General features: G+C 38.2%; 2 protein-coding genes across 11 annotated transcripts in view; one reads left to right on the top strand and one right to left on the bottom strand.

Moving 5' to 3' along the window:
* KIF18A (kinesin family member 18A) overlaps positions 1–14663 on the bottom strand; it is a 43201-nt gene extending 28538 nt beyond the window's left edge. The window contains exons 1-9 of one of the 2 annotated variants that reach the window (XM_075755301.1): positions 13923–14663; positions 12653–13047; positions 11813–11970; positions 10600–10704; positions 9526–9636; positions 4608–4805; positions 3099–3275; positions 2511–2585; positions 2123–2232 (exon numbers count right to left, since the gene is read on the bottom strand). In XM_075755301.1, coding sequence (XP_075611416.1) covers positions 2123–2232; positions 2511–2585; positions 3099–3275; positions 4608–4805; positions 9526–9636; positions 10600–10704; positions 11813–11970; positions 12653–12980 — 1262 coding nt within the window. In that variant the 5' untranslated portion in view covers positions 12981–13047; positions 13923–14663. Of the gene's footprint in view, positions 1–2122; positions 2233–2510; positions 2586–3098; positions 3276–4607; positions 4806–9525; positions 9637–10599; positions 10705–11812; positions 11971–12652; positions 13048–13666; positions 13743–13922 lie in introns of those variants that run through there. The other variant, XM_075755299.1, reaches the window with a different exon arrangement.
* The window catches only part of METTL15 (methyltransferase 15, mitochondrial 12S rRNA N4-cytidine), a 101711-nt gene continuing 100878 nt past the window's right edge, over positions 13930–14762 (top strand). Inside the window, exons 1-2 of one of the 9 annotated variants that reach the window (XM_075755303.1) lie at positions 14065–14123; positions 14632–14756. In XM_075755303.1, coding sequence (XP_075611418.1) covers positions 14743–14756 — 14 coding nt within the window. In that variant the 5' untranslated portion in view covers positions 14065–14123; positions 14632–14742. The other 8 variants (XM_075755304.1, XM_075755311.1, XM_075755307.1 and 5 more) reach the window with 8 other exon arrangements.

Below are 14762 nucleotides of genomic sequence, written 5' to 3'. Positions count from 1 at the left end.
AAATCACAGGAAATTAAGTTAACCTTAAAGACTTACAGTGCAAAAATATGCAGGAAAACTGTCAGAACTATCAGCATGACTTAGAAACCTACACTTCTTTTGAAAATTAAATTTACATAATTTGAATGAGAGCTTTACTGAAACCTCTGGAACACCAGTAAAACGAACCTCAGTTAGAGAGCATTTTGCTTTGAATGGGTTTTTACTTTTGCCCCAGAAGGTTTTCCAGATTAAAAAATAGCACATTCAAAGGGTCAATAAAAGAAAAAAGTAACTGAATAAACATAGGCAAATAGCTCTCAGAAATATGCAATGATATATGCAGAGATAGATCTAGACTTTCACACCAAAATCTAACATTCTTATGGAATAGGTTGACTTCTGCAACAAATTTACACATCACATGTCCTAATCTGTTACTTTTTGTGCGCTCTCATGAGAGGCAGTCACGTCAGAAAAGATCACCAAGTAGGAGACCAAGAAATACAAAAGCAATAGAAAGTAAAGAACCTACAGACAGAAATTAAACTCCGTGTGGAAAGAACTTCAAGTTCTTGCCTCTCAAACCTTGCAGGAAAGATTCTACTGAAGTAGTATCTGCCAACAGTAGCAGTGGCTGCTGTTATTTATACAAACTACATTCTGTCTACCCACAAAATTGACCTGTTACATAGCTTTGCTGAAAGCTAGTTATTCATATGCTCCTTCCTGCCACGTGTATGCACCCTCCCACACCCCAGATTACTTAAATTACTCAACTGGACTGTGAGGAGAAACACCACCATTAGAACATAGAGTAGAGTTTTGGAATTTTTGTATATGCAAAAGACAGTCAGTTTGCTTGCCTTTTTTTTTTTTCTGTATTTTTATTAGATTAATTTTTAGTTGATAGTTTGACTGGCAGTTATTTTTCATCACTGGACTTTCACCAGTTTTTCACTGTTCTTCCTGATAACACATTAGTGAATGACCTTATCCCAGCCCTGTACCTCCCAAATACAGATTTGCACTGAATATTTTTGCAACCAAACCTTTCGCGATCACCATTTCATTTTTATCTGGCACTGCATGTGTGTGTACATATGTACGTATACATATACACATATACAACACATGTGCACTCACTTTTGAAAGATAGGGCTTTCACATGGGGATCCTTCCAATAACACAAGAAAACCAATAAAAATTAGATCTGAAAATCAAGTTGACTTAAAATCAATTCATAGCAATATTGCTAAATATTAGCTCAAAATAGGATAAGAAATTTATAGAATTCACATATCATTTTAGTTTTTCTGAAAGCCTACATTACAATATGGTACTTTAAAGAACCCAGACTAAAGATAGTTGTTATTTTTCTCTTATTTTTCTAGCTTTTGGTAGAACAACTTTAACCCTACAGAGCTCTGGAGCTTCCTAGGAGAACACTTGTCCTAAAATTTTTTGCATTAATGGTAGAATTTCAACTGCACTTTAATACAGAATACATTGGTAGCCTTGGGACAAAAATAGTCAACTTTCCCATGAAATATCTTCATTACAATAATGAAGCTATTGATAAGCTTTAAAAAACCCAGCACATAAGCGTTTTAAAACCTACATGGCACACTGATGAAGTACAAAACTTTTAGTAAGATTCAATTCCCTATCATAAACAAACACTCTTGATGTCAGCAGTTCTAATGAAAATTTGATAGGAATAAATGTAATCCCCAGAATACTGACATTGCTGCACTTCTGTCAATTTAGTAAATACTTCATAACAAAGTAATTATAGATGCAAGACCTTCACCACTGATGTAAATTGTGATGTCAGGGTGAGTTATGTCAGCTTCTTGAGGATCAGAGTACATGGTTATCTTGTAGTGTTTTACTGAATAATTTGCCTAGAAGGTTAATATCGTCTACTTGAGGAAGTATCCTGATATTTGTTCCACTTTAAATCCACCACCAAGCTGTTCTGAAAAGAAGTAATGAATTATGCAAAGCCACACCTAGTTTAAGTAAAGCAATGTTAAAAATGAGGAAACCAATATTGAAAAGAGCAAGTTTGTTTTACAAATACTTTTACGAGTTATGCAAACTCCAGTTTTGAAGAAAGATAGTAATGTGATTAACTTACCTTTGTATTTCCTCTTGCTGGTTCTTTGAAAGTGCTGCTACATTATGATTTTCAGGAACGCTTGCTTGGTTTTCTTCATATTCTCTCAGTTTCTCTTTCAACATTAGTATCTAAGAAAAGGTACTGTTTAGTTGGACTACAGGTTTGTTAGTTTTTGGTTTTTTTTTTTTTTTTGAAACCTATCATCCTGTGCTTATGTATTGAAAACCTTTACAAATGACAGTAGATAATATTCCTGTTAGAATACACAACATCTTTCTTACTTCAAAAGACTATATGGGAGAATTAGGACAATATTGCCTCATAGATTCAATCCCATGAACACTTTTTTGTATTCAAGGTTGTAACAATTAACCATTCAAAAATTCTTAACAAATTTTTTACATACCTCTTTCTTTTGTTCATTGCAAATTTTAACATACTGGCTTATGTGACTGTCCAAACTAACAACATTGCTCTTCAACTGCTAAAGAAAAGAAACAAGTTAGAATTTAAGAACAGTCCTTTGTGTTTTCCTGCATAATACACCATGTCTCAGTACCACATAATTATACTTGCACTATATTATGAGGAAAGGGATGAATAAAATCCGTGCAAAACAAAAATATGACACTCAGCTTTTGCAGTCACCCATTGCATACCCACGGCCATATCATTTCTCTCAACAGAGGAACAGAAAATAATTACATTTACACGTGCAAGCGCATTCTGCATTTATTCAGACTAGTTTTACTATTTAATGTGTATCTTGTGCATTTTATTATAAAAACTATGCAACAAATGGAAGCAACAGTCAAACCCATGTTATGTAAGAAATTAGGACCTGCGATACAAAGGATTATGAAAAAAAGATTTGACTGTAAGATGGGAAAAAATTGAGACAATGAAGAAAGTTATAATCTTCTAAAAGAAAGAACTCCTCCTCTTAATACTATATTATTATACTTTCACAAAAGATCAATACCAACATACTCACAGAAGACTTGATATCCTTTGCTCGGTTTGCATACTTAAGAGTATTATATGTATCATCATAGAACATAGAAGATGGACTAACAGCAGCTATCATTATTGTTCGGCAATTTCCTCCAAGAGAATCTTTCAATAAACGAGTAAGCTTGCTGTTTCGATAAGGAATGTGCTGTTTCTTGCTCTAGAAAGAAAGTTATATGCATTTTTATGGATTATTGAATTGTACTTTAAATATTCACCTGCCTAAAATTTTGCTTAGAATTCCAACAATGCCACAAAACGTGACAAACAGCCTTGGAACTTTTCTTTGACATAAGTAATTTTAAAAATTACATATACATCTCAAACAGTTTTAAATCCCTTGGAACTGTTTAATACCTTTATAACACATGTATTAGCCAGGTTACTTTCTTATGTCCAGATATGGTCCAATTATTTTTGTGATTTGGGCAACTAGCAGAAAAGGTAGACTACGTTAAACTACTTCCAGTTCACAGAATAATCGAGGTTGGGAACGACGTCTCCAGATCCATCTAGTCCAATCCCTCTGCTCAAAGCAGAGTCACCTAGAGCAAGCTGCCAAGGACTATGGCCAGTTGGGTTTTGAGTATCTCCAAGGATGGAGATTCTACAACCTTTCCAGGCAAGCCAACGTCTGCCTTGTGAAGCTTTTTTTCAATCACATCTACAGAATCTTAATCTTTCAGTACAAAGTTAGGTCACTAGGACCCCAATCCACACCAAATAAGTCAACATGAAGAATCTTACTTATGTCTGTGGTACAGATTTTAAATTCTGTCTCCCACTCCAACAAGATGGTGATGAGAATGTACAGAACCAGGAAGGGAAATAAAAACTCTGATCATTCCCCCCGGCATATTTGAAGGGGGAAATTTGTAACTGACCAGAAGGACAAAAAGGGTGTAGCTACAGGCAATGGACTTGACTTTGGCAAAAGTTTGGGAGGTTTTGTCATTCTCCCACACAACTGTCCCCACTCTTTCCCTTGAGCTGGTGAGCCAGATCAGGAGACTAATTCACTACTGTGAGTAGAGGGCGGGGGGTCAGTGGGGGATGATGCACACGTGGATGTACGTAAGAATGCAAAAGAACAACTTTGGATAGGTGTTTTCTCCTATAAAAGCTGCCTCCTTTAAGATTAAAGGGCATAAACCTCAGGAAAAATCTTTGTCCTCTTAAGGCTATTTATTTACTCATGCAAGCTTCTCTACATATGCTTGATTTTGAAAAAGGTGGGTAAGAAAAAAGCAGGTACATTCATCTTTCACACAATCTTTAGGTAGCTGCACTCTATTTTTGATAACTCTTTCCCATTGGGATTATCTTTCAGCTATCACAGAGGTGATGGTGGAAACCCATAAAAAAACCATAAAGGAAAACGATGATGTGAGAAGTTTCAACAATGTAATCCCCATTACTCAAGGACAGCTTACCATTTTTTAATATTTTCAGACACTTAGAGGTGAAGACTACATGGGAAAGCAGCACATACCTTTGGATCTGCCAAGGCATTAATGACATTTCCAAGAGCTAGCAGGGAGCGGTTAATATTTGTTCCTTCTCTAAAACGAGCCCCCTTGGTATTTGTCACACTGGCACGTTCAGATCCTGCCAGGTCAATGAGAGACATTTTGGCGAGGCGAACATTCTGATTAATACTAGCTGATTTATCTTGCTGCCTTAGATAAATCTACAATTAAAAAAAGAAGAAAATAATTAAAAAGTAACCACTAATCGGTCTGTTGTTACTCTAAGCTGTAAGTTACGGTGTAACAATTGCTTTCAGAAATTCTTATTAGAATCAGTCCCAAAATTAAACCTTTCAGTACATATTTAACACCAACAGGCAGTTTGGCCTAATGCAGAATAGTAAATCAATTTCTGACACTTACCTCAAACTCACCTGCTCAGGTATTAGTAGGGAAAAAGAAGCAGAGTGTGGTTGCATTGAGTTTGGCTGGGATGGAGTTAATTTTCTGCATAGCAGCCTGTATGATGCTTTCAGATTTCTGACTCAAACAGTGCTGCTAAAACACCAGTGTCTGGTTTTTGCTAAACAGTGGTTGTACAGTGTCAAGGCAGTTGGCAAGAGGTTGCAAGGGGACAGCTCATTCCAAGTGATCAAAATTTTCACCAAAGTAACCATTGCTTGATGACTGGCTGAGCATCAGTTTGCCTGTGGCAAGTGCTTGTTTCCCCCGCAACCCCTTCACTGATTAGGTGAACCACAAGTTATTTCCGCCTCCCTCTTGCTTTTACCCTTTTGATTCTCTCCCTCATCCTACTGCAGAGGATTAATCAAGCAACTGGGCTGGGGCTTATCACAGTGGCAAAGATTGGCAAGCTTCAAACAAATTTCATAGGTAAAATAGCTCTTGATTCTTCTACACTCAAGATGTATACCACACTATTGCACTTTAAACTGAAAAAGGTGTTTGTTTTTTAAAGGCACCTTTAAGAGTATGCCATAAAGACATATACATAGGGATAAACTAGGAAAAAGGCTGGACTTTCAGTCACCTAGACTTAACTGTAACTACCATTCATAGGGAAACAATACTCATTTACAAACACGTACTACTTCAGGGTCTTTTGGAAAGCTGAGACCCCTGAGGCCACTTGCTCTGCCCCTCATCCCTTCTTTCCTGAAATTTCATGGTACAGGAGATATACAAGGAACTAAATGCTTTTGTTTCCTTCTGCTAGTGAATGTATTCCTTCCTGAGGTTTATGAGGAAGTAAGCAGAGCATAATTATACAAATAAGAAAAGTTACAGTTGTCCTTAGATAGCTTTTACTTTTTCAGGATTGTCTATAAATTTCCCCTTCTTTTGTGTTGAGTGCTTTGCCATCTGTAAGGCTAATGGTTACCGACACTTTCATGAATGCATTCTTAGACAGTGAATTGGGAAATAATTGCCATACATAAGAGGTGATTGACTAATAAAGATGATATCTCAGCAGTTCTGTAGTTTTAAGCTCTGCACATGAGAAATGAAGTCTTCACGGCAATTCGTAACAGAAAAAAGTTAACAAGTATTGTGAGTGAATGAAATTCCTATGACTTGCCACAAAAGGTACATCTAAACCAAACAGACATGTTTCTATATCAAACACCACAGGTAAGTTCTGTTGTACCATTTCTAGTACGATAGAAAAAAAACAAAGAAGAAAAAAGCCACTTCCTCTACTTACCTTGGTAAAGTAGCTATCTCAGGCTGGTAGCACTCTACCAGAACCCAGTAACTATCATTACTGACATATGGAAAGGTGAAGTGAGCGAAATTATGCTGTATGACTCAAGCTTTTATAAAAATCCAGAAGATACAGGAAATGCCCCAAAGCAGAATCTTTTCTATTTCTTTGTCCATCGGCAGAGCACTTTCAACAGAACAGTGTGGCAATTGGGATTTTACTTTCAGATGCAGTAATTGCCTGACCTAGATAGAGACTTCAAACCTAAGACAGATGGTACAGTAAGGCAAAACTTGCATCTCCAAAATCAGCTCAGAATGTCCTGAGCCAAGACTTTTACTACTCTGAGTCAGTTCCAGAAAACACCCTGCTCCAATCAAATTAACAACAAAAACCAAAGCCAGCATAAAAGATAACTGATCTCTACAAACAAGAGCAACTCTTAAAACAATAGAAACCTTAAAAATGAAGAGGAATCAAGACAGCAATAGGGATTTCTCATCATTTATATCTGTGGTACCAAAGAGGCAATAAAGAATAAACAGGTAAGACATGTTTTGCAGAATGTCACAGATTTGTGGAAATAGATGGGAAACTGACATAAGTGATTACTCATAGTACTAATTGACCAGTTTGTAATTATTTCTTACAGGTGCCAACACTGCTAATAAGTGCACCAAGTAGGTAGATATCTAAGAATCCACTTAAAGTGTATGGTTGTAAATTTGTGTAGCTTAAACCAGTACGTTTTAATTAAAACCTGTTAAACTTTCAATTGCATTCATTGGACCAATCTAGTTAGCTAAAATAACATTCCTTTAAAGTGCTACATGCAGATGCAGCATTTCTATTAATCATCTATTTACACACACATTTTTCTAAATAAATTACATAATCCTCCCTTCCTCACAAACATAAAGTCACTTCCGTGAAAAAGGCTTAAAACCCATTCACTCTCAAATGCGCTATTATTCAAAGGCTGCACTAGTTTATCTTTGAGAACACATGATATTAGTAGATAATTATATAAACCACACATTCAAGATACAACTATCTAGCAAAACAAATCATGACTTTTACCAATACCTTGTGCACTCAGAAGAAAATAACACTGAAGTGAAAGCAATTAAATATCTTGATTGACAGCTAGACCATCTCAGTGTATACTTTTTGCTTTTTAAAGTCAGATGCTTACTGTAACAGTATTTGGTAAACATTCAAAGGATTGTTATTTGTACTTTCTCATGCATCACACCAGTTTACCATGTGTATATAACACACAAAAAATAAAAACCAAACCTTGTTTATTTTATAACAATATGAAAAGCATTTACAAAACCACTGAGCATGACAGTTTTTGTTCAGTGCATTGCAAACAAGCTGCATCCTAAATATATTTTTAATACATACACAGGAATACTATATTTGTTGTTCCTGCAACATTTAGATGTGAGAGGATCTTTGTTTTCATTATGTTTTTACTTATATTGCCAGAAGGTAAACCTGCTCACCTGGTAAGCATTCACATCTGGTTCACTTTTGCTGTAAGCTAGAAATGGTTTGAAATGATAAATTTTTAAAAAGTGTAAATCTGATCAAGTATACCAACGAGGTTTTTTTTCCATACAAAATTGTGGTAAGATATAGGTATACTAATATACTAAAATATTAGAACACAAATTCTCCAGCATCCCTGCTCATTGAACGGTTTGTCATCTTAAAGATACTATGAGCCTGCAAAGTCTACCTAATTTATTTAGTTGCTTGCCACTTATAGAAATGAACGGAGGAGAACACAAAGCTTGCCAGATAATACAATCCAGAGCTTTTTTCTGAGTAAAAGTGAGGGAGGTAAGATACTCCACAGCCCAGCAAGTAAAGAAGCAGAAATCAGCAGTTCACTCTCTGATCTCATGTCTGTGGCATGGTACTTTGGGCCTTATTAACAGTAGCACACATACACAGCAATGCAGTTCTTAAACTGAACAACTTAGTAGTCTTCGCCTTAAATGTACAACCATGGGCAAGATCTCAGGGGAAATTAAAACAGGAAGGGCAATTTCCAATAGAAGTCTAAGGTATATAAGAAAACATTGAAGTTTTTAGAGTAGGAATGACTTTTGCTGTGTTACATGTTTTAGAAGTATTTAACACATATGCTGTCTGTTATTAACCTCTTCTCATTAGTATGACAGTAGAGCTCTGGAGTGCTAACTTTACAGCTACTTGCATCGCCATCATCTGTGGCAAAATACAAACTTTGGCTATAGTTATTAAGCATTGCCTAAGTCTGCACATACAGTTAAGAAATGCATAACAGTTAAATAGTTCAGTTGTAATGCAAGAACCAGAATTCAAATTTATGTTAATATTTTGCAACCCAGAATGACAACATATAAACAATTCAAGATAATGTGCAGTGTGCAGTAATAAACAGAAGTTTTAGTTAACAAGGCTAATTTTTAAATATTACTTTTTTAAAATATCACAGGTTGTATTTAAGAGGAGTCAGAAGGATAAGATGGTCGTTAGCAAACAGCAATAATCTTTGGAGAAGTCTTAGGTTCTGGCCAATTTGTACAACACATGCAAAACTCATCTATGGAAACTAAAAATCAGCATTTCATTTTGATCATGCAAGTATGCGTATGGAGATATTTTCAGAGAACATATGCTGCTTTATTTGTTCTAAAACTTGGTACATATCAGAATATTAAGAAATCACTTTAGTGTGAAACTCAACATTAACCAAAATAAGCAGGATGAGAAAGCACTACTTGAGATTCTCAGTTTACAGTCAGACATAACTGCATTCTGTAAAATATTTTTCCTAGAAAAATGCTGAGCAACACAGTGGAGCCAGAAAGCATCAAACAAAATCCCAACAACTTCTAGTTTATAAGATTACAATATAGAAGTATATTCAAGGCTCAAAATTACAGTTTTACAGAAAAGATATTTCTTCTGAGGAATATTAATTCAAACTATTGGAACTAGAGACCTTTTCATTGAATTTGTTTCTTCAGATATAATCACTATGAATCTTTACAAACATACAAGGACTGAGAAGTCAAAACAGTAAACTGGAAAACTTTAATCTCCTCTCACCCAAAATAAGGTTCCACACAGTTTAAGAAAGCTTCTATTGAATTCAACTTTAAACAAAACCTACAACTCATAGTAATGTCCACTGTACATCTGCTATATCATCTTACCTGAAAGACAGCATGGGACCGGGAAGAGGAGGCATTTACATCTGTGGGATGCTGTGTTCTATTTTTATTTCCATAATCCAACATTTGAAGGATTTCCTCTGCCGATTTAGGCTTTAAGGGTAGAACAGAAGATAAATGCACTTTTTTGTCAGCTATAGGAGATTCTACACTGATTCTAAAATACATTAACATTCACCTTCAAAAAAATAAATGAACTTTTCAAACAAACATTCTCAATTAAAAAACAGTAAGGTACAAAAAGCAAGCACTTAACTGTAGAAACTACATCACAGAATATTTTTAGTGAAGAATTTAAACAAATCTGCAAAGGTTCTCCACAGTTAGAAGTGATATTTAATAATGATTGACTTAATTTTTCTTGTACTAATGCATTAAACAGTGATATACTATTTTTCCCCATAAGACCCAAGCTTTGGGAAGGATGATGTTCAGAGTGAGCCAAACTAATAACGCTGTTTCCTGTTGATCCATTATTCCATGTACACAAAAGCTGGAAGCTACAAAGGATGTAACGTATGCTAAAAGGCTGCAAGAAAGTAGGTCCACAAGTTGATTTTCAGATTGGAAAACTAAGTTCTGTTACTGACTTTGCCAAAGAATTGCTATGCTGCCCTGGAAAAGTAATTAAACATTAAACTTTCCAAACACGGTTATTTAAAAACAAGAATAACCCTGAGACATTGCAGAGGTGTAGAACACTCCAAGATGGCACTGAAGGCAGTGTATTTCTTTAAAAAGCACTAAGATGTTTTAGCTAAAAACCCAAATCTTCCAAAACCTGAAGGTGAGCATCAGACTAATGGTACCCTTTTGACAATAAGGACCAAATGCTTTTATCCATTTGTATTCAAGAATATTAGCAGCTTTTTCCACAACATACTTTTGAACAATTAAATAGTTTTGCAAGTTACTAAGGTTCTGGTGATTATGGCAGGAAAAAAAGCCCACTAGGAACTTACCAAGTTGCAGACAACTTTCACAGATCAATGGGAACTTCACCATTTTCTCAAATATATTGTGAGGCTTCCTGAATTTCAGTATCTATTTACATACCTGATGTAATGTTAGCCCTTGAACTACCACCCCTTTCTGGGTATCTTCACGAACAGCCAGAGGTCCCGAGTTTACCAGCAGATCACGGATCTGTTCATTGTAGACCTTTGAATGTGAATTTAAAGTCTTTTAATAAAACTATCCTACCATACCTGACAGGATTAAGCGTAACCAACCAGAAATCACAGTCTTCTAATACATAAGACAAAGTAACAAATTCATTCAGTACAATTTTTGCCAAACAGCTTTCCTATATTGAGCTTGAAATATTCAATTAATTCAATTTGCATGATATTTTTAGCCACTGAAGTGGAAGGCACTCCTTCCTAGTAAAGTCTTTATTCTTTATTAAAAAAGTAAAAGCTCACTTTTTTAAAAAAAAATTTTGCAGCAAGCACAAATCTAAAAGCATTTATTGTCCTCTATCACACTTCAGAATCTATACTTCAGCAAGATTTCTTAATCCAAATACACTACCATTAAAATTCCTAAATTTCTTGGTCTGTGGAAGCACTTGTAATAGCACATGGCAAAGCAAACTTTTTCCTCCTCCTTCTTCCCTCCCCAAATACTAACTATTCTTTCACTAAGACTTTGAGGAGGCCTGAAGGTAACAATTTTACTACTACTGCTTGACAGCAGTGCCAAGACAGCTACTTGTAAAACAGAACCGTGATGCAAAAAAGTTGAAGAGAGGAGAAGATGACAAAGAACAAAAGGAATATTTGTAAAGAACTAACCATTGGCATAGCAGCTCTAATTCAAGTAGTTGTACTGTAGCTCAGATAAATAAAATAAACTGAAAGCTTTAAAAAACATCATTAAAAAGGGATTAGAAATCATTTTGTTGTGTGATTTCACAGTACTTATAGGATTTTATTGTGAAGTCCTGAAATATAACCCTGAAAAGATATTTTCTTGTACACATCAACAGATGTTCAGAAGGACGAAAGTGATCAGCAAGACAGAAATCATTAGAATGTTTAGTAAATATATTAGAAGAGATTGCCCTTTTTGGGCAGCCTTCTGTAAATCAGTAACAGGTACCTGTGAGTAACATCAAATTTGTTGAGAACCATTCAGTTCCATCCCTATCAGGGACACATTTTGCAAAGTGTCACCCAGAAAGGGCCAGGGGGAAGGCAAAACCAGCTTGTCCTTATTAAAATATGCCTTATTTAAAGCAACATAACAAATGCAGGAACTTGCTTACCTCTAAATAAGAGACCGCAACATTGCATATTTTATCTTCTTTTATTTGATCCATGCAATTATAAAGCGCCATCATGGTTAAATACATCACTCCAGGATCTTCAGGGGAACCTAACATTGTATGAGTCTTTCCAGCTCCCGTTGCACCATACGCAAGCACTGAATTTTCACACAAAAGCAACAAAGCAGAAAGATGTACTTTATACTAGTAAACTAATCAGGAATGCAAAAGTCAAAAGGACATGCACACACCTCTGTCATTCTGCACAGCTGTTTATATAAACTAATCAAGTTTCTTACTCAGGCTTTACCTTTACAGCTATAATCAGCAAGCTATTTCAAAATCACATTTATTTTTGAATTTTCAGTTCAAAATTCATTCATTGATAATTTACATGAAAATATTGTTTGCTTACTCTCCTAACCCTAAGCCATCAACTTATTGCAGGTAGGTATTTTGTTTCCTCCCTACCTTCCATTTGCCAATTAAAAACCCAAGCTCTTAACACGGTTCATAATGCAGGCTACCACACACTCAGTGACACAACTGCTCCTGGTTGGATAACTCTTTCCAAAGGACTCCCCTCATAAGTATGCATATTTCAGATAAAATTCTGAAGTCTATTATAGCTCTAACATGAATTCATTTTCAAAATAGAATACAGCTATCCTAGCTTCTGTAGGGTAAAAAGCCAGCTTCTCATATCTATAAATTAAACTAAAGTGCTTTATTTCTCTCGCAGTCTTTTTTTAAGGCCTCTGCAGCAGTCAAATACAGTAGTAGAAACTTTGAGGAATTTAGTGAAGTTTTTAAATTGAAGAAGATAAATAGCAAAGTTACCTGTGCAGTTATATCCGTTTAAGAAACCATCAATTAGACTTTTGGTAGTATGCTCAAAAACTTCCAACTGGGATGAACTCTCAGCAAAAACAGCATCAAACACAAATTTCAGATCTTTCTTTTTTCTCTTATTAATATCCCTATGGGTCAGTCTCTTCCCGTGAAAGAAGCTAACTTCCTCCTCCTTTGGATCAAAGACCAATATATGCTGGTCAACAACATGAACAACCTTGCTAAAGTTGCCATCTTTTTCCTTTTGAGACTCTGGACGGACACGGACCACCACTTTCACATGATTACAGACATCATCTTCCTGAGCAGCAGACATATCAACATCCCTTTTGTGCCCTTTCTTCACTTCTAAGACTCTTTCAGATCAAGCAGGTGAATCTTTTCTGCAATTGACAAAAAAAGAGTGAGAGGCCTTATATTTCAAATAATTCACACCTTTAATCAGGACTAACATCTTGCACCTGTGCTGGATCTGCCCATCCCTTGTTAGTCAGCCCTCAGGACTGCTACAGTGACAATACAACTTTAGAAAGCACTGTTACCTGGCCTGAACAGGTGACCTAATTCAGCATAGCTTTAAGAAAACTAAGTAGCATTTCCCTAGGAAATTCGTAAGCTTATTTCAACAATTTCAACTATTAATTAATCTACTGTCTTTCCTTTATTTCCAAGCAAGCTTGCAGATGAGCTACCAGATTTCCACAGACCAAAGCAAGTGGTTTTCTTGTCCTTCAGCAAAACACAGAGCAGCTGCCTATCTGCTTTTTCTGAGGTATTGGTTTAGTCACGTAGCACGTTGGTTTAAAGAGACAGTTAAAGTGGGATTCACGTTAACATAACTCGCATGGGATGCAGAAACACGTTCCATAGACGTCAGACCACAATTTCCTTTAAATGGGCCATCCCCGCTGATAACTGAGGCTCGTTTGCTCCTAACAGTGGACAGCAACCGTCACGCTAAAGGCTCTAGGTGACACTTTTTCAGCTTTGAGGCAAGCTTACCCCCCTCTCAGCCGAGCCACCCCACAGCCACTGGCACGACCGAGACACGGCCACGGAGCAAGGCCGTAAAGCGGACGGAACACCCAGAGGCTGGCGAGCGGGAAGGGGGGCGGCGGCGGCCCGGCCCCACCCCGCCCTACTCAGTCCTCTCCTCACCCCCTCCCCCAGAACGCTCTCCCCCAGGGCCCACGGCACAGCCAGGGCTATGGCGAAGGGCCCGACCTCCACCCAGGCGCCCGCCCGAGCCACCACTCACCTCAGCGCCACGGCCGAGCAAACCGCCGCTAACCCCGGCCGCCGAATTCAAACACAAGCGGCCCGCCCCCCGCGCCTCCTCATTGGCCGCCGCCGACATGACGCCAGCAGTGCGACGGTGCTGACGGTAAGCGCGTGGGGACGAGCGGTTGTATCGCTTAGTCCCTGTTGGGGCCTGGCCTCCTCTACGGGTGTCCCTAGGGTCGGTCCGCGGTGCCTAGCGGGCAGGTGTTCCCCCTCAGAGAGGCTGCCGGCGTCTGGGGGCGGGGGGAGCTCCGAGGTGGTGGCCCCGCCAGTGTTCAGCTGAGGTGGAAGCTCCCCTGTAGCCGTAGCGCGGGGGCGGGCGGAGTGCTTCCCGCCCTTCTGAGCCTGTCAGGGAGACAGTGGGTGGCTTAGGCGGAGGGGAGGGGAGGTGAAGTGAAGCGGGTGTGTGTGTGAGGACTCTGCTGGGAACGGGGGCTGAGGGGCAGTGGCAGGGCCCGCCGTGAAGGGGTCTTCCCCTTGGGCCTGGCGGGGTGGGCAGGCGGTCTCCCGTGTCCTGCCGGCCGGGCCCGGGCGGGGAGCAGCCCTCAGCCTTTTCTCCAGCGCACCGCCGTGGGGCCTGGTTTGGGCTGGGGTGTGGGCTGCGTGGCGCTTCTCCGGTGGCCTCTGGGAAAAAGCGTTATGGAGCCGAATTTTTGTTCCCTGGCTGCCTTTACTATCCGCTTCAGTGCGAGTCCTGCTATGCAGGTGGCTGCCTCAAAATTGCGCCTGAATGTTGCTTAAGATATGTGCTGTAAGAAAGCGTGCTTTTTGCTCACTTCAAAGGAAAAAATCCCCAAATGTGTACAATGAGGTTGGT

The sequence above is a fragment of the Balearica regulorum genome, chromosome 5 (genome assembly GCF_011004875.1).
Source record: "Balearica regulorum gibbericeps isolate bBalReg1 chromosome 5, bBalReg1.pri, whole genome shotgun sequence".
Classification (NCBI taxonomy): Eukaryota; Metazoa; Chordata; class Aves; order Gruiformes; family Gruidae; genus Balearica; species Balearica regulorum.
Note: the sequence above shows the minus strand (reverse complement) of the source record. Positions and strands in the feature narration are given on the sequence as shown.